The 17,605-nt window shown below is 46.9% G+C and overlaps 1 protein-coding gene across 5 annotated transcripts in view; it reads left to right on the top strand.

Moving 5' to 3' along the window:
• SESN2 (sestrin 2) overlaps positions 1-11,024 on the top strand; it is a 54,971-nt gene extending 43,947 nt beyond the window's left edge. For 4 of the 5 annotated variants that reach the window (XM_063140698.1, XM_063140700.1, XM_063140702.1 and 1 more), the window contains 5 exons: positions 299-449; positions 2,214-2,332; positions 3,274-3,464; positions 5,824-5,968; positions 6,611-11,024. In XM_063140698.1, the coding sequence (XP_062996768.1) occupies positions 299-449; positions 2,214-2,332; positions 3,274-3,464; positions 5,824-5,968; positions 6,611-6,697 (693 nt within the window). In that variant the 3' untranslated portion in view covers positions 6,698-11,024. The remainder of the gene's footprint in view (positions 1-298; positions 450-2,213; positions 2,333-3,273; positions 3,465-5,823; positions 5,969-6,610) is intronic. The other variant, XM_063140699.1, reaches the window with a different exon arrangement.
• The last annotated feature ends 6,581 nt before the right edge of the window (positions 11,025-17,605 follow it).

Genomic DNA, 17,605 nt, shown 5'->3' on the forward strand with positions numbered 1-17,605 from the left:
GTGCCAGGTGGACCTCGGTGCGGGGAACATTCCAGGACGGCCATAGCTCTAGATATGCCTAGAGATGTGAAGGCTTGTGGGTGGAAATAGGAAAAAATCTGGGGTTGGGGGGACGGACAGGACCTGATTTATTTCCTTCCAAAAATCCATTGGGGAAACCAGAAAACATCTTTTTCAGTTCCCCTTCCTGCCCCTCCCCTCTGGTTTTGCTCGCAGATCTCGGGGTGGTGGGGTCATGTCCACCCATCTCCTGCTATCATTCCCCGAACTGACCTTTTTTTCGTCCGCGCTGTCTCAGGGCACGGATGCTATGGAGGAGGTGGAAGTGCTGATGGAGAGGATGAAGCTGCTGCAGGAGTGCCAGTTGGAAGAGGAAGGAGTCACCCAGGAGGAGATGGAGACCCACTTTGAGAGGGAGAAAAGAGAAAGCCTGCTCGTTACGCCTTCGGGTAAGCCGGCGGCACGCTGTCAGCTGGGATCAGGGCTGTGAGTGCAGAGAGTTTCCTAGGACTCTCAGCTGTTTATTTATTTATTTATTTATTTATTTATTTAAGGATTTTTATGCCGCCATTCAGCCAAAAAAGGCTCTCACGGCGGCTTACAAAAGTATTTCTTGACAGTCCCTGCCCACAGGCTTACAATCTAAAAGACATGACAAAAAAGGAAAGGGGATTGGGAGGGAGGAGGAGGAGGGGGGAAAGGAAAGCAAACTCAGGCACTACAATCTTAGTTGGAAAGTTCAGCAGTTACAGTTGGTAGCAGGAGGGAGGGGGCTCTCAGCTGGAGCTGGACCCAGGCACGGTGGAGAGGTGCCTGGCTGCTGCTTCCTCCCTCTCTGGTGGCCTTTGCAGAGACAGTTGGTAGCAGGAGGGAGGGGGCTCTCAGCTGGAGGAAGCTCTCAGCTGGAAGAAGCTCTCCACCCCGCCTTCTTCCCCCAAGCGCTCCGTCCCAGCCGGCGAGGAGGGAGTTGGGTGGCGGCGGCGGCGGCGCGAAGGATGTCTCTTCGCCGGCTCTTCAAAAGGCAAGTTACACGCTCGCTTTCACGCCGCTCTGGGGTCGCTTAGAAGCGATCTCAGAACGACATGCGGATTCCCCCCTGGCCTCCCCTTGGCAGAGTACGGGCATAGCTACACCAGCCCGATATCCCAGGATCGTCCCAGGATCATTCCTGTGCATCCAAATGCCACACGGGATCCCGGGAGCAGGCAGGGATGATCCCTCCATTTTCCTGAGATATCCCTTAGGTGTAGAAAGGGCCTACATCGCTTTATGATGACTCATGTACTGGGAAGATTTGACAGCCTTCTATTACACATCATTCTAACCCGAGTTTACCGCGACGTGTGCAGGCAGGAACATGCCTGCCGCAAACCTTGGGCTCATGGCCCTCCTTCCCCCTCCATCCCTGCTTTAGCTTAACCATGGTTTCTTGTATCATCCAGGCCGAGAAACTGTGGTTAACATAAACTGCGGTTAGTTTCAGGACAAGCCAACTTCAAACTATAGTTACCTAAGCTGGCTTGTTTGAGTTCATCATAGTTAAGCGTAACCATGGGACCAGGCCCAGATGACGTGGCAAGCTGGGCTTCATCAGGCACGGAAGCTTCCAGGCTGTTCCTCCCAGCTGAGTGCACAGGATGCTCACTGCAGCTCATCTCTGCTCATACATGTCATGCTGAATTGTGGTTTTGCATAGGGGGTACAGAAGCCCTTTGAGTCCGAGAGCCAAATTCCATTTCGGAGAAACACTTTGGGGGCCACATTCCAGAGTTGGGCGGGGCCAAAGGGGTGGGGCCAGAACTGAAAAAAAAAAACAAAAAACAAACAGCAGCACCCAGCCTATTTTAGCTTAAAGTTCTTATGGCTTTAAGAAGAGGGATTTCTACTTTTCAGAATGGAGGAAAAAACTGCCGAGAAACCACCAAATGGTTGATGGTCAAGGCAAAGGGGGTGGAGCTAGGGAAAGGAGGCCGGCCCCCAGAACTGAGGTTCCGCATTCCTGGCCTAAACGCAGCCAATGAGAATGTGGCAAATGGGTTTCTCGTAGGATGCAGTTCTATGAACAGCACGTAGTTGGGTTGTCCCCGACGGCTTCTCAAGCCAAAACACTTCCTAGAGAGGAATCGTGGGGGTGATGGCGGAAGGCCAGCCAATGCTCAGTGACATTTTTGCTCCTCTCACCTTATCTCCTGTTTGTTTGCTCTTGTCTCCAGTAGATATTGCTGAACACTCCCTGCCCCCCAACGTCCTGTGCTTTGTGGAGGATCCAGAGTTTGGATACAAGGATTTCACTAGGAGAGGGGAGCAGACGCCCCCGACTTTCCGAGCTCAGGTATCTTGACTGTGCATTCGAGATCCATCCTTTGCGTGTGCATTCATAGCCTCCACCGGGGGGGGGGGGGGGGGAGAGAGACAGCCGTCGCCAAATCCTCCAGAACACAACACAAATTCTGCCCTTAGTATAAATTCTGCTGATGACATGTTACCAACGTTTTCTGACTTTGTGCACTCTAGTCCAGGAGTTCTCAAAAGCGTGTGTTCCTGTCCAGTTCTTTCCTTCTACCTGCCCTTGTTCTGAACGATGGCACGGGCCTTTACCCGAGAGATGCATGCCAAAGGCTTGCACATCTTTGCTTCAAAAACACGTCTCTCCAATAAGGACTGATACAACCGATACCAAACGTGTGCTTAGCTTGAAATACAGTATAGTTTGTCTCTTGGCTGCACCCAAGAGCCGGTTGTGGAACCTTGCTGTGAATAATGCTTGATGCTCCTGACTGCCGTTGAGGAAATGGGCCCGATCTCTTGGGAGCGAAAGATTCTTCTTACCGTTTCAAATGTGGGGTTTTCTACAGCGGACAGCTTACAATATCAGTAAGCTTTGTGGTGCAGAGGCAGCAATGGGACGGTTTCCTTTTTTATAGCTCTTTCCTGCCATTTTGTGAATATTTTTGGATCATATGGTGGAGAACAACACATTGATCTATTGTGGACTTACCCTTCATAAACCCTGAATGTTCTTTGGCAATTACTGCATTTTCAGTAAACAAGTACTTTGAGTATAGTTTTGATACAATACTCAATAAGCTGATCGGTTTAAAATTCTTTGGGTCTTTATAGTCCAATTGTGTTCATTATTTGAATTTTATATTATCCATTTTTAACCTATTTAACTTATTTTAGCTTATCTTTTCACTTGTTTTTATTATGTCAAATTGTGATGGCTTATCGCTTTTAGCAATAAGGGTTTCATTCAAGGTTTAATTCATACAGGACTACACCTGGGAAGACCATGGCTACTCACTCATCAACCGCTTGTATCCTGACGTGGGGCAATTGCTCGATGAGAAATTCCAAGTGGTGTATAACTTGACCTATAACACCATAGCTATGCACAGCGGGGTGGACACATCCATGCTCCGGAGGGCCATCTGGAATTACGTTCACTGTGTCTTTGGCATTCGGTAAGTCCTTTTTGTCCTGTCCCACCTCACCCCTGCCCAATTTACTGTGTCTTGTCCCATCAAGGCAAACTTCTTAGGAGACTTGGTCCATGAGAGGAATGAAGACATTTTTTGCCAGTTAACTGCTATTGTGTCCCTCCACCTACATCCCATTTTGTTGGTCCCCTCTCCCTCCCTCTCTCTCTCTCTCTGGGGTGGGACTCCATCCATTCTGCTAATTCTCAATTTACAGAAAAACCTATGTCCACCCTATATTCTTTCAGCCTTGCGTTTTGGCACAAATTATGTTTTGCCTTATTTATTTATTTATTTATTTAAGCATTTTTATCCTGCCCTTCAGCCAAAAATGGCTCTCACGACGGCTTACAAAAGTATTTCTTGACAGTCCCTGCCCACAGGCTTACAATCTAAAAGACATGGCACAAAAGGAAAAGGGATTGGGAGGGAGGAGGAGGAGGGGGGAAAGGAAAGCAAATTCAGGCACTACAATCTTAGTTGCCTTCCCATTTTCATACCTTTACTTAATTGCATTATTATTATTATTTTTAATGGAGTACATTTATTTATTTATTTATTTATTTGTTTATTGCATTTTTATACCGCCCAATAGCCAAAGCTCTCTGGGCGGTTCACAAAAATTAAAACCATGCAGAGCATAATAAAATAAACGACAGTCTAAAAACACAAATACAAAACACAATATAAAAAGCACAGCCAGGATAAAACCACACAGCAGAAACTGATATAGATTAAAATACAGTATTAAAACAGCAAAGTTTAAATTTGAGTTAAATTAAGTGTTAAAATACTGAGAAAATTAAATGCAGGCTTATATTCCTCCTTGCTTTTCTGATTTTCTTTACTTAATTGCATTATTAATTCTGAGAAAGGAAAACAATTTGCATGTAGTGTCAAATGATGATGGTGGTATTGTTGTTATTATTAGATACCTTTCTCTCTCACACACAAATAATGGTGTTGGTATTATTATTAGATGCCTCTGCCTCCCTCTTTCTCTCTCTCTCTCTCTCTCTCTCTCACACACACACACACACCCCTCTCAAAGTGATTTACAGTAGAATTAAAATGTACAAAATTTTAAAACCACTACAACAGTTATCCCTTAAAATACAATCACGCCATAAAACAAATAAAACATCAGTGAGAACCATAAATTATTTGACTGATGCATTAAACAGCCCATCGTGTGCCATCGAACGCCTGGGAATAGAGGGAAAGTCTTAACCTGACACCGAAATATTGGCACCAGGTGGGCTTCACTGGGAAATGAATTCTATAGTGATGAGCCATGTGTTTGCCTCCTTCCCTCACATCTTTGCTTAATTAGGTGCTGTCATTTGCTGTTTCTGCGGTAATGGCTGAATTACAGCTTGCTGTTTCATGTGAACCGGGAAGCCATGGCAAACCTGGTTATTGGATGTGTACCAATTTACCGAGAAACTTTGTCCTTTTAAACCAGTGGTTTGGTTTTGTATACAATTGTGTGTGTGTGAATGTGTGTGTGAGAGCAAAAGAGAGTCAGAGAGGAGAGAACAAGAACCTGTTGTGTGTTTTTGGCATGATGAATTAAGATGGGTCCCATGGGGATGGCCATGCTTGGATCTTGCCAAACTGGTGTGACGAAGAGATTGAGTCATCTAATTTATAGTGAGGTCGGATGTTAGGCACACTTGAACAATGTGGGAACTGCTGGTCATGCCATGTGAACAGATGGATTCACATGAAGGAAGAGCAACGGTGCTGTTGGCTTGATGGGGCTGAAGACACTGTTGTCTCCTAGGAAGGGTCATAGGTCAATAGCAGGGTGCATGAGAGCCAGTGCGGTGTAGTGGCTCGAGTGCTGGGCTGAGAGTCGGGAGATCCAGGTTCTAGTCCCCACTGGGTCAGGGAAGCCCACTGGGTGATTTTGGGCAGTCACAGTCTCTCAGCCCAACCTGTCTCACAGGGTTGTTGTTGTGAGGATGAAATGGAGAGGAGGATTATGTTCGCCTCCTTGGAGGAAAAATGGTGGATATAAAATAAATGTTTTCCATGCCCAAGGTCCCAGATTCAATCCCCATTACCTCCAGTAGTTGAGCCAGGAAAGGCCTCATCTCCCAAGAGCAGGGATAGGCAGCCAGGTGCCCTCCAGATGTTTTGAACTACTATTCCCATCAGCTCCACCAGCAAGCCAGAGGTCATGGGTTATGGGAGTTGTAGTCTCAAAGTACCTAGAGGGCTCTAGGTTACTTACTTTGGCCTCTGATGGGCAGTAACAGCCCTCTCCTGGGCCAGATGGACCAGTGGCCTGACTCAGAAGTGAGAGGCTCTAAACTGAAATATCTCCACTGCTTTCCAGGTACGACGACTATGATTACAGAGAGGTGAACCAGCTGTTGGAGCGCAGTTTGAAAATCTACATCAAAACCGTGGCCTGCTACCCAGAGAAAACCACCAAGCGAATGTACACTCACTTCTGGAGACATTTCAAGCATTCTGAGAAGGTAAAGGGGACGCACGCTTCTGTGGACCATACAGAGCAGGGCCTGTTTTTCTGTTACTTCTCCTGGGCCTTGAAGACAGTATAGGCCCATGGGCATCTTTCTTGGTGCCCCTCTGGCTCCAGGCCCCTCTCAATTTGCATTTTGGGCCTGTTCAGAAAACACACTAAGCCACAGTTAGGCCGCTAACCTTTTTGCAGCAAATGGTTAGTGAGCTTGTTTAAACCGTGGTTATGTAGCCACTATGGTTAGGAATGGTTCACACCATTCTTGGCAAAGGCCCCTCTCTACCTTGATGGGTGCTGACCCTGAAGGTGAGCAGCAGCACTGCTCTGAATCAGTGCCGAGCTCCAGGGTGAGGCTTCACTGGGTGCCACCATTTAAATTTCCCACAATGCCCCAGGACAACACTACGAGGGCCTTATAGGAAATTAAAATGGTGCCATTTGGCACCTGGGGCTGATTAGGGCATTGGTTGCCCCAAAAATAAAAGGGGCCCTGAGGACAGGTGTCGACGGTGGGCCCTGATGGGGCCTCAGCAGCTGCCTGAGGATGCTGCCTCCTCACGCCTGGTCTGAAGAGAACGTTGACTCTGGCCAGGGCCGTCCTCTCTCCGTGTCTGACAAATTCCTCCTTGTCTTCCAGGTGCATGTCAATCTACTTCTCCTCGAGGCCCGCATGCAGGCTGCCCTGCTCTATGCGCTCCGTGCCATCACCCGCTACATGACCTGATGGGACGGGGCTCCCTCTCATCCTGGAAAGGGCGGACTCGCTGCTGGAGAGAGGGGAGCTTTTTCCCTAAAGACTTGTTCCTGGAACGCATTGTGAAAAACATTTGTTACCTCACCCCCTCCTGTGGCTTTTTGGAGACAGGTGTGTGTGTGTGTGTGTGCATGTGTTGAAGGTGTTTTGAACACCTCTTGCCATGAGACAAACCAAGAGGCAGAGTTGCGAAGGGGTGGAAACCAAGACTGTTCAGCCGCACATCTGGTGGAAACCAACTTTGGGCATGCCCGGCCTTCTTTCCTAAGACTCTGGAGCCATCCTTGGCACGCTGTGTGTTCGTTGGCTAGGCCACTGCTGAGCCCTGGGGTCAAGGTTTGATGCTTGGCTGTTGACCAGGGACCCTGCTGTCTGGAAGACTCCTTTTGCCCAAGCCGAGATCTCTTGATCGGCCCGATGGGTGTCAAAATCTGTCGCGACTTTTGGCTGTGGCTGCTGCAAGCTACCTCCCCTTCCTCCCACCCTGGTGATTCAGTGCAATGAATTCGGGATCTTGTGACTTTGCAATGGCCAAACCAGCTGAGGCGAACACTCGATCAACGAAAGCGGGAGATCACTCATCCAGGATGTGGCGCTATCCTTTCTCTGTGGCCTCTTCCTGCTGTCGGATGTTGAATGTAGGCCTTTGAATGTTCGAGCAGATCGCCCTGGTCTCTCTTTTTTAAGGACGTTTCAAGGCGACTGGCTAACAAGACTCGGGGATGGCGACATACGGGGGGGGGGCTAGATGAACCTAAAACCGAGCCGTATGCCACGGCGCGTGGCGACTACACTACATTTTTTCTTTGCTTCGCACCTGAGAGAGCTGCACTCCAAACGCTCTCCTCGTTTCACGGAGAGACGCAGGAGTCTCCGGGCCACTGTAAAAACAGCAGCTGGCTTAGAGAAGTCACAGTGGGCAAAGAATAGAGGGCTGGCAGATTATCTTTACATTGTCAGCATTGCCGCTGGAAATGGGGAGAGAGTCTTCCCCAGGCAAGGGTGGGCAAACTCTCCCAACTGAGGAAACCGGTTTGGAGTACATGGATCTCTGTTTCTTATCCAGAATGTACGGGGGCTCCACTTGTCAAAATGGAGATATGGAAGAGAATGTCCTACGATGCTCCTGTCCCTTTAAAAACAACAACTACCTCTCCTGATGGAAAGGAGTGTGGGTTTGGTTGTCTTGCAGACCTCAGCGTCTGCTCTTGCTCAAATGTTTATGTTTGGGGCATTGTGAAGCTATTACTTTCTTGACATCCAGACGTCACCACTCAAAAAGCCCAAATTGTTAACTTTAGAAATGGGAATGGCTCCCTCTCTAAATAGTTTATCTACTTTTGGGGGGGATTAGGCAGTAATGCTGCCATCCTAGGTGACCCAGAGTTGGAGATTAAACAGAAATTCTCAAAAGGCCGATGCCTGGTCTCTTCATGCGATGGGATGAGGCAATAGATTACAGGCGTGAGAAATGTCGTGTTAAAATGCCCTCTGCCTTAAAAAGAAAAACCATTTCCCCTGCAATTAGAAAACTAGCATGAAGGATGCAGGCTTGGTTTGAGCTTATCTCCCTGAAGTGCTAGTTCTTTATCTCCAAGGAAGTTTTACCTAAGGGGTACATGGCAGGGGGGCAGCCCATTCTAACTGCCTCATACTCCTGCATGTGTAGAGCAGCCAAAATGGTCCCCTAAAAAGTATGCACTTGGGGAGTGGTGAGGTTATGAGCAACCAGCCTTGACGTTCCCTGCTGCAGTTTCATTCCCATCCCAAGTTAACGGGTCCTTCAACTTAGGAGAACCCACACTCTTCATCTGCCTTAACTGGTTTCCCTGCTCAGTTCTGCTTGTCTTAGTAAGAAGAGAGTAGGACCCTAAACTGTGAAGAAAAGAGGTGGCTTAAAAAAACCCCGGCCACAAGCCTACTCCTGTTGGGTCTTTCAAGCTACTAATCTTTCGCCGTTGCCACCACACACCCTTTCTACTTCAAGAAGGAACTAAGTGTCCCATCATTTCAACAAGTCAAATACTTAAGGTTGCAATCCTGCACATGTTTAAACGGGGGGAAAGTCCTACAACTCCCAGCATTCCCCAGCTAGCTGGGAGTTGTAGGACTTTTTTCCTGTCTAAACTTGCATTGGATTGTGTTCAAAGGCAGGGGAAGGGAACCTCCCATTGGCCACGCTGGCTGGGGCTGATGGGGTTTGGAGTCCAGCAACTTTCCCCTTTCAGTTTTGCAATCTTGAAATTTACCTCTTGGGTTGTTCACATGTGACAGTTCATGCCGAACTCACAAGAGAATGTCCGCAACGCTTTTGTTGGCTTGTTCTGTATGTGGTACTGGCTCCTATATATATATATATATTATATGGAATTAAAAGCCCACTCTCAGAGCAGTAGTAAGCACTCAACTCCTGGAAAACGAGCAAGAAATTCCCCCCGTTCCCCTTGCCGTTGCTACTCAACGAGAATAAGCCGAGAATAGTACCTACGAAGATGGGTTCCCCAGGAAAATGTGAACCCTTTCAGGCATTTCTGAAATATTGGAAAGACTCCTTTTGAAGCAAACAACTCAAGTTACAAGTTGCTAAATTTAACCATTGCAGGCATGGGCAGAGGTTGCTGAGGCTAAGCAGTTTGGAGATGGGGGGGGGGGCATTGACTCTGAAACTCAATGCTGTCCTCCTTAGCTTTCCCTCAGTGCAGAGTTTGGTCAGGTCAGAGGTGAGCTCCATTACCTCTTAAGTTGGCCAGGATCCCACACTCCGTGATCCCTAGACATGACGTGTTAGCTGTCCAAGGTCTGGCAGTGTATGCTGTTCAGTGCCCCAGGAAAAGGTTACGAAGCCATGCACGCCCAGGGAAAAGCTAGAGCAGTCTTTTCAAATCACGTGGGCCGAAGAAACCGTACCCGGGATTAATTTGCAGGAGCCTTTCTCACGAAACACAAAATTCATCTTGTCTATGAAACAACACCCAAAAGCCTGTTTGCGGCAGCCTTCGGTACAGAGCCTTGCTTTCCTTTTCTTTTATTAGGAATGCTGGTTGGGGGGTGTAGAGTTAATCATTATTTTTTGGTGCTTGTCTGTTTTGTGTGTGTGTGTGTGTGTGTTTCCTGGTTAAACTCTCGATCGCCGGAACCATCACTTGCCTGATTTCTGTAAATGCCTTGAGATAATTGAGCAAAAGAGATAATTTTTGTCGAACTGAAACTTCTTACTCTCCAGATTGCCGCCGGGGGGGAGGGGAGGGGAGGGGGGGGAACCAATCTAAAAGGCTGGGGTTGATGCTTGGCCGCTTGGCTTACTCCGCTTCAAGGCGCTGTACAATCGCCGTGTGTTTAACTTTTGGACACATCCTGTGCTACAAAGCCAGACTCTCCTGTCTTTCTGAAGTGGGAGGCTCAGCTCTGCAAGGATCTAAACGCCCAGGCTGCACACGGTGGGATCTTACGATTGAGCTGTCACTTTTTTTTTTTAACAGAGGGACTCATTGGGAGCAGCTTTCCTAGAGTAGCCCAACGCTTCGCTTCTCGGCAGAAACAAAATAGTTTCTCCCCTCTTCAATAAAGCATAATTGCTTGTTCTCTTTGCCCGTGGCAGTATTGCACATCCAGGCGGCAAATGCACTGTGAAATTCAAATGCTAGCTTGTGTCTCGTGACTAGATGGAGCTGAGCTGGTCTCGGCTCTTCTTCAAGCTGCTTTTGAAACCTTTCTTCCCTTCCCTCCCCCACCCTGGCTTTCCAAGCTAAAATAGTTTGCCCCCTTTTCCTTAGGTAGTTTAAAACCCACGCCCACACAACATCCCTGGGCTGCTTTTGTCCACAACCAGGTGTTCTCTCTTGTTTTATCCTGCGTCAAGCTTTGTCCACGTCCTCGTTTAGACCTGGAGATGTACTGGGGCAGAATAACGTGGAGTGAAGGACGAGAAGGAGAGCAAAACGTCCATAGGTTGAGTGTGCCACTACATTTCGCACTCGTGACGGTCTCTGTGAAATGACCCTTGTTGGATCTCTTTGCCATCTGGTATCCTCTCTCTCTCTCTCTCCCCTCCCCTCCCCTCCCCCCCCCCCCCCGTTTCTCTCTCTCCTTGCCTCCCCTGGAGTCGAACAGGAATATAGACCTGGCAGCCTCTGCCATCTTACTGAACCTTCTCTCCATATAAGTTATGTTGTCGTTTTTTTAAATGTATTTACTCTTGACTTGTACCAATGTTGTGACTTTGCTACCAGTTCTTGTTGTTATTATTGGGGGGGGGGGCACGGAGGCGAGAAATAAAGTTGCCTTTTTGTTTTCCAAAGGTGTCTTTTAACTTAATTCCTTACTATATCGGTGGCATTTAGAACAATTAAAAAGAAAAAGAAAAACAAAGAGAAGAGCTAGATTTAAGATCAAACAAGGGGCCTGTCTACACCATGCCGCTTTGCTTATTTATTTATTTATTTATTTATTTATTTATTATCTCTGGGCGGTTCACAAAAATTAAAACCACAATAAAACACCCAACAAGTTAAAACACAATTACGAAATACAGTATAAAAAGCGCAACCAGGATAAAACCACACAGCAAAGTTGATCTAAGATTAAAATACAGAGTTAGAACAGTAAAATTTAAATTTAAGTTAAAATTAAGTGTTAAAATACTGAGTGAATAAAAAGGTCTTCAGCTGGCGACGAAAGGAGTACAGTGTAGGCGCCAGGCGGACCTCTCTGGGGAGCTCGTTCCACAACCGGGGTGCCACAGTGGAGAAACCGGGGTGCCTACTGCTTTCCCTCCCAAAAAACCCCTACAACAGCATCCGATAGGGTTACATGGCAGGAATGAGTGTGGGCTCTCCAGCCAGGAAAAATCGCCGTGCCATTGTCAAGACAGTGGGAACCATCCGCAAATATTGAGGGACCCAAAACTGAAAACCCCTTCGTCGTCGTCGTTTTCTGGCAAAACGACGACTTTGAATTTGTGTTATACATCATAACTGCCCCTTACTTTCGTTCCCCAGACTTTAATATCGCCATGACGGCCATTCCTAGGTTTGTTGTATCAGTGTAAATGGCACGAGTGGGTAGTGATGCTCTTGAACTAGATTTCAAGTTCCTTTTATCTTGCACAAAGGGAGTCCTTTGGATGGGGCTAGCAGACAGAGCAGTTGCATGGCATGGGTTAGAATTTTCAACTTCTGAGTCATTCTTAGGATTACAAGGGGTTGAGGTTGGGAGGGTGCCTGAGCATGATGATCTTGGCTCCTGTAGCTTCCCCCTTCGTGACACAGTTGTGACACATGTTCCCTACTCTTGTGTTTTGAAAACTGACATTAGGAAATACACACACGCACAAACACACATCCACGCCCTGCGTGCAGGTGCATCTTTATTTTGACTATTGAAGGATTTTATATTTAGAATCCACAGTGGGGCAATGCCCTTTATTCAATCCAACCAACGTTCCACAAAAATGTGCAAGCTTCCGAGTTCTCCGGAACTCTTCATGGGAGAAAGAAAAAGTCCCCAAATTGGGCCAGGCGCTGCAGCTACGAGGTCTGCAGTTTAGCTAGATCCAGTCTCAAACTGGCGACTGTCTGTCTGAATGAACCAGTTGGCTATAGGTGTTGCAGGTATTGGAATCCACCTAGTGATGCATTTTGGTAAGGTGACCATATGAAAAGAAGGACAGGGCTCCTGTATCTTTAGCAGTTGCATAGAAAAGGGAATTTCAGCAGGTGTCGTTTGTATATATGGGGAACCTGGTGAAATTCCCCCTTCATCACTACAGTTAAAGGTGCAGGAGCTATACTAGAGTGACCAGATTTAAAAGAGGGCAGGGCACCTGCAGCTTTAACTGTTGTGATGAAGAGGAAATTTCCCCAGGTTCTCCATATATACAAATGACACCTGCTGAAATTTCCTTTTCAATGCAAGGAGCCCTGTCCTCCTTTTCATATGGTTACCCTAATTTTGGGATAGAGAAGGAACAACGGATCTCTCTTTCTGAAAGCACAAAGGCCAGCCCGCCCCCTGCTTTGAACGAATCACATGCATACGTGCATGTGACCACACAGACACACACACACACAGAGTTAATATGGGTGTAGCCAGATCAGACCATAGCCCAGGTCAACTTCCAGAAAGATGCTGTGTTAGCCAGCTGCAACAACAACAGTCTTTAAAGATGCACAAATATATAGCTGCATAATAGCTTTCATGGGTCAGAGTCCACTTCAATGCCTGCATGAAGGAAGTTCTAGGAGCTTTGCCAGATGCAATGTTTTGCTCATGTCTGACCATACACTACAGTCATAGCTCTGCAACCATTTTATGTACGCTTGTTCAGAAAAAGATGAATCGGGTGTGGGGACAGAAAATAGCTCTGGAAACTGCCCCATATTCCTCAACCAAATATTTCAGTGTAGGTCTTGCACATCTAGTCAGTGGCTACATTCAGACAAAATGCCAAACTATAGTTTGGCTTGGCATTAATGTCCGAACCTACAAACCATGGTTTGTGGGGAGCTGCCAAACAATGATTTGAAGCTGATTAGCAAACCACCCAGTTTTTATGTCTGAATTCACAAACTATTGATAAAGCAACAGTGAAGGCCTGTGCTCTGCCTTGTGGCGGCTGCACCCTAAAAACAGGAATATGAAGTGGAGTTCTGAGCAGATCAAAAACAGATTCAGGCAAGCAGCTCTGAAGTACTGTTCACCAATGGCAACTTTCCCCAACTTGACACCCTCCAGAGGGGTGTAGACTACAACTCTCTCTGAATCGCTACCGTCTTCTATTTGAAGGGCTGAGCGATCCAAGTCTGGTTTAAAGACAAAAATCATCAGAACTGTTGCCCATCAACAATTAGTACCTGGACAGCAGATGAAACAGGTAGGCCCACAGGTCTCCTGCTCATAGCCTTTCCACTCAATGATGAGATGTAGTGATGGCCACCAATTTGGATGGTTTTAAAAGGGGGGGGGGTGGATAAATTCCTGGAGGCAAAGGCTATCAATGGCTACTAGCCCTGATGGTTGTGTGCTACCTCCAGTATTCGAGGCAGTAAGCCTGTGTGCACCAGTTGCTGGGGAACATATGTGGGAGGGTGCTGTTGCACCATGTCCTGCTTTGTTGGTCCCTGGTTGACAGCTGGTTGACCACTGTGTGAACAGAGTGCTGGACTAGATGGACCCTTGTTCTGATCCAACAAGGCACTTCTTTTGTTCTATTTAAATTACAAAAAAATATTTCTGAAGTTGCCTCTTTACATATAAATTAGCAGATGTGCATTTTATGCAAATTGCTCCCTCTTTTTGTATTCTCCCCCCCCCCCCCCATGGCACATTTCCTCTTTTGTGGAGTGCAGTTCATAAATGGCCTCCTTAGGGCCAGTCCTAATTTTGTATACACTTATCCTGCAACTGAGCAATGGTCTCCATCCCCTCTGGAAGAATGCCAAGGACTTGGAGCACATGGTTTGAGGTGGGAGAGGCGGCTGTAGTACTTCCACGCTAGCTGAGATGCCGACGAAGTCGTGAAGGTATTGGTGGAAGGCTCACTTGCCATTTGAAAGCTGCCCATGGCTTTGGGGGCTCCGTTTCCCAGCAGGCCGGTCCAGAAAATGGCTGCTTGTGTTGACTGGTGCTGGAAGCTGCAGATGATTACAGGGACCAGTTGCAGGTGCCAGCTTGCAAAGATTCTCTGCCCTCATTTCTCTTGGTTGCGGGAGTTGTTCAACACCCATTTCGTAAGCGCTCCTGGGATTACAGACTTTATCAGTGGTGGGCAGCACAGAGAGAGACAGGCCGAGGACGTTCCGTGCTCCAAGGGAAAGCACGGCTGGTGAGCTGCAGATAAGAGCATTGGAACCTCATGTGCAGCCCTGGGGAGGGGGACTGGCTACTGCCCCTTGTGCTACATCTTCTACTTCCCCAGTGCTAGGGTGACCCTATGGAAAGGAGGACAGGGCTCCTGTATCTTTAAATGTTGTACAGAGAAGGGAATTTCAGCTGGTGTCATCTGTATGCATGTAGCACCTGGTGAAATTCCCTCTTCATCACCACAGTTAAAGCTGCAGGAGCCCTGCCCTCTTGACCAGATGCATTGTAGGAGCATCAGAAGCTGTTTTATCCTGCGTTTGTTCTGCACTGTTTTAAAGCCAAAGAGCTTTCGATTTTTGCTTGCTGTTTTATTTATTTATATATTTACAATACTTATATGCCGCTCTCCATTCAAAATTTCGGAGCACTACAAAATAAATAAAAACATAATAAAACACTTTAAAATAGATTTTAGACATTACGTCATCTTTTAGATATACAGCCTCCCAGAGTGGTTTTCAAAGTGTTGGGGGTGGAGGGGGGAAGGTCAGCATGGACAGTCTGAGCTACGTAGACCAAGGCCTGACACCATATAAGGCCTCTTCCTTCTATTCATGATTCTGCATATCTTTCAGCTGCACGCCTGCCTACAATTCTGATTTGTCTTGGCGATCGTGCTGCAAGAGGAGCTGAGCTCTTGCAAGCTTATCTCTTGCTTTTTCTTCGATGCCGTGAATAAACATTTGAACGCTGCAGATGAAATTCATCAGGGCCAAGACGCAAACTTTCGCAGCGATAAGAGCCAAAACGGTGCAGTGCAGGTCATCAAGCAGGTTCACCCGTGAATGTGGCCGTGGTATCATAGTGATAACTGTGTCAACCAGCACAGATAAAATACTGCAGAGAGGGCATTAATATCAATTTCAATGCCGCGGGGAGGGGTGACACTTCTATTTTGGGCCGACTTCTCGGTTCTGCACACCGAGCAGAGTGACAAAATATTGAATGTACTAGATATGTAAATCAAAGACACACATCCATTTGCCTGCAAGAAAAGTCTGATGCTGTTTTATTTTATTTTACTAGCGTAAAGCCTACAGTCCTGCTCCTTTCTCACTTTTTTGGCCCCTCAGTCCCCTCACCACAGAGGGGCTCATGAATAATGAAGATGTGGCTCATGCATAGTGAATCCCCCCCCCCAAATTTGAATGTGCTGTTGTCCCTCCCTCGCACCCCTGGACTGGCTGCCTCTGTACCTTTAAAGCTGCTGGAGCCCTGCTGTCTTTGGTATCTGATCACTCTAGCTAAAGAGGGCAGGGCTCCTGCAGCTTTAACTGTTGTGATGAAGAGGGAATTTCACCAGGTGTTGCATACCTACAAATGACACCTGCTGAAATTCTCTTTTCTATACAACTGCTAAAGATACAGGACCCCAGTCCTCCTTTCCGTAGGGTCACCCTACCTGCATGGTCTTTCTCCCCTTGGCAGAAGTTGGAACGTTTAGTTTAAAATATATATATTTTGATACTCTGTTGTTAGCCTTTCTATCTTTCAATATATGCAGATTTGAAAATAAGTTCTACAATATTGGAGAGAAAGAGAGATGCAAATGTGATATAAATCCATGTCCCCTTTTGCCCATTTTTGGTGATGCATTTCTTCTTTCTGGGGGTCTTGGCTCCATCATCGCCTCTCTCCGGTCACGCACACACGAGATAAGAGTAGTCCACCTCCACTTAGCAATTCATTCAACAAGGGCAGCCTTGTCTCCTGTGGTCAGCGACTGTTTGCATGTGATAAAAAGGTGACTGCTGACAGAGGTTGTACGTGCTGGAAGTCTCAAATATTACCAGAGGACCACCGACTTGTTCTGATCGGCACGTGACTCCACCACTCATCAGCTCTAATGCCATGGGTGCAGGAGGAGGAGGAGGAGGAGAGCACCCCTCTCCATCAATGGACACCTAATCACACGTTGAGCAACGAGACCTATCGGCAGATTGGGATTCAAAGACAGGAGACCTAATCTCAGCCTGAGAATTACTGTTTGCGCTGGCTGATTTCTGCACGTGCGGAACCTTGCATCGTGATGGCTCAAAAGGAGGCTAATAAGCTAGGGTGGCCATGTGCCCTCTTTAACAGAGGACTGCCCTCTATTTGGAGGCGTCTTCTATTTGAGGGCTGTCTGGTCCAAGTCTTCCCCACTAAAAATGTCAAACAAATAAAAATAAAAGAAACAAAGGGGGTGTCTACCTGATACATCAGGTTATCCTTGTCTATTCATTCCCCTTCTATTTATGAGTTATTAGAAAGAGAGCCAACTGGTATACACATTATCAAAAAGAAGAAGAAGAAGAAGATGAAATGCATTCCACAGAAGTGGACAACAGAGGACCCAGATGTGGATAAAACATACATATGCTCAGATCAATAGATAAACAGATAGATAGATGCACATTTCTGACTATTAGTGAGACCACACTTAGAATACTGTGTACAGTTCTGGTCACCACACCTAAAGAAAGAGATTGTAGAGCTGGAAAAAGTGCAGAAAGGGGCAACTAAAATGGACAAGGGGCTGGAGCATCTCCCCTATGAGAGAAGGTTACAACAGCTGGGATTGTTTAGCTTGTGGGGGAAAGGAGGGTAAGGGGGGGGACATGATAGAGGTGTACAAAATTATGCAACGGGTGGAGAATGTGAATAGGGAGGCATTTTTCTTATATTTCTCTCAAAGTACTAGAACCCAGTGGGGTCCTCCCATGAAACTGATTGGTAGGACATTCAGGACAAATAAAAAGAAGTACTTCACACAGTGCACAGTCAAATTATGGAATTTTCTATCATAAGACTTAGTGATGGGCACAAGTTTGGATGGCTTTAAAAGGGGATGGATAAATTCCTGGAGGAGAAGGCTCTCAACGGCTACTAGCCTTAATCACTATGTGATACCTCCAGTATCAGAGGCAGTAAGCCTATATACACCAGTTGCTGGGGAACATGGGGTGTGAGGGTGCTGTTGCACTCATGTCCTGTTTGTGGTTTTCCATCAACAGCTGGTTGGCCACTGTGTGAAGT

The sequence above is a fragment of the Elgaria multicarinata genome, chromosome 13 (genome assembly GCF_023053635.1).
Source record: "Elgaria multicarinata webbii isolate HBS135686 ecotype San Diego chromosome 13, rElgMul1.1.pri, whole genome shotgun sequence".
Lineage (NCBI taxonomy): Eukaryota > Metazoa > Chordata > Lepidosauria > Squamata > Anguidae > Elgaria > Elgaria multicarinata.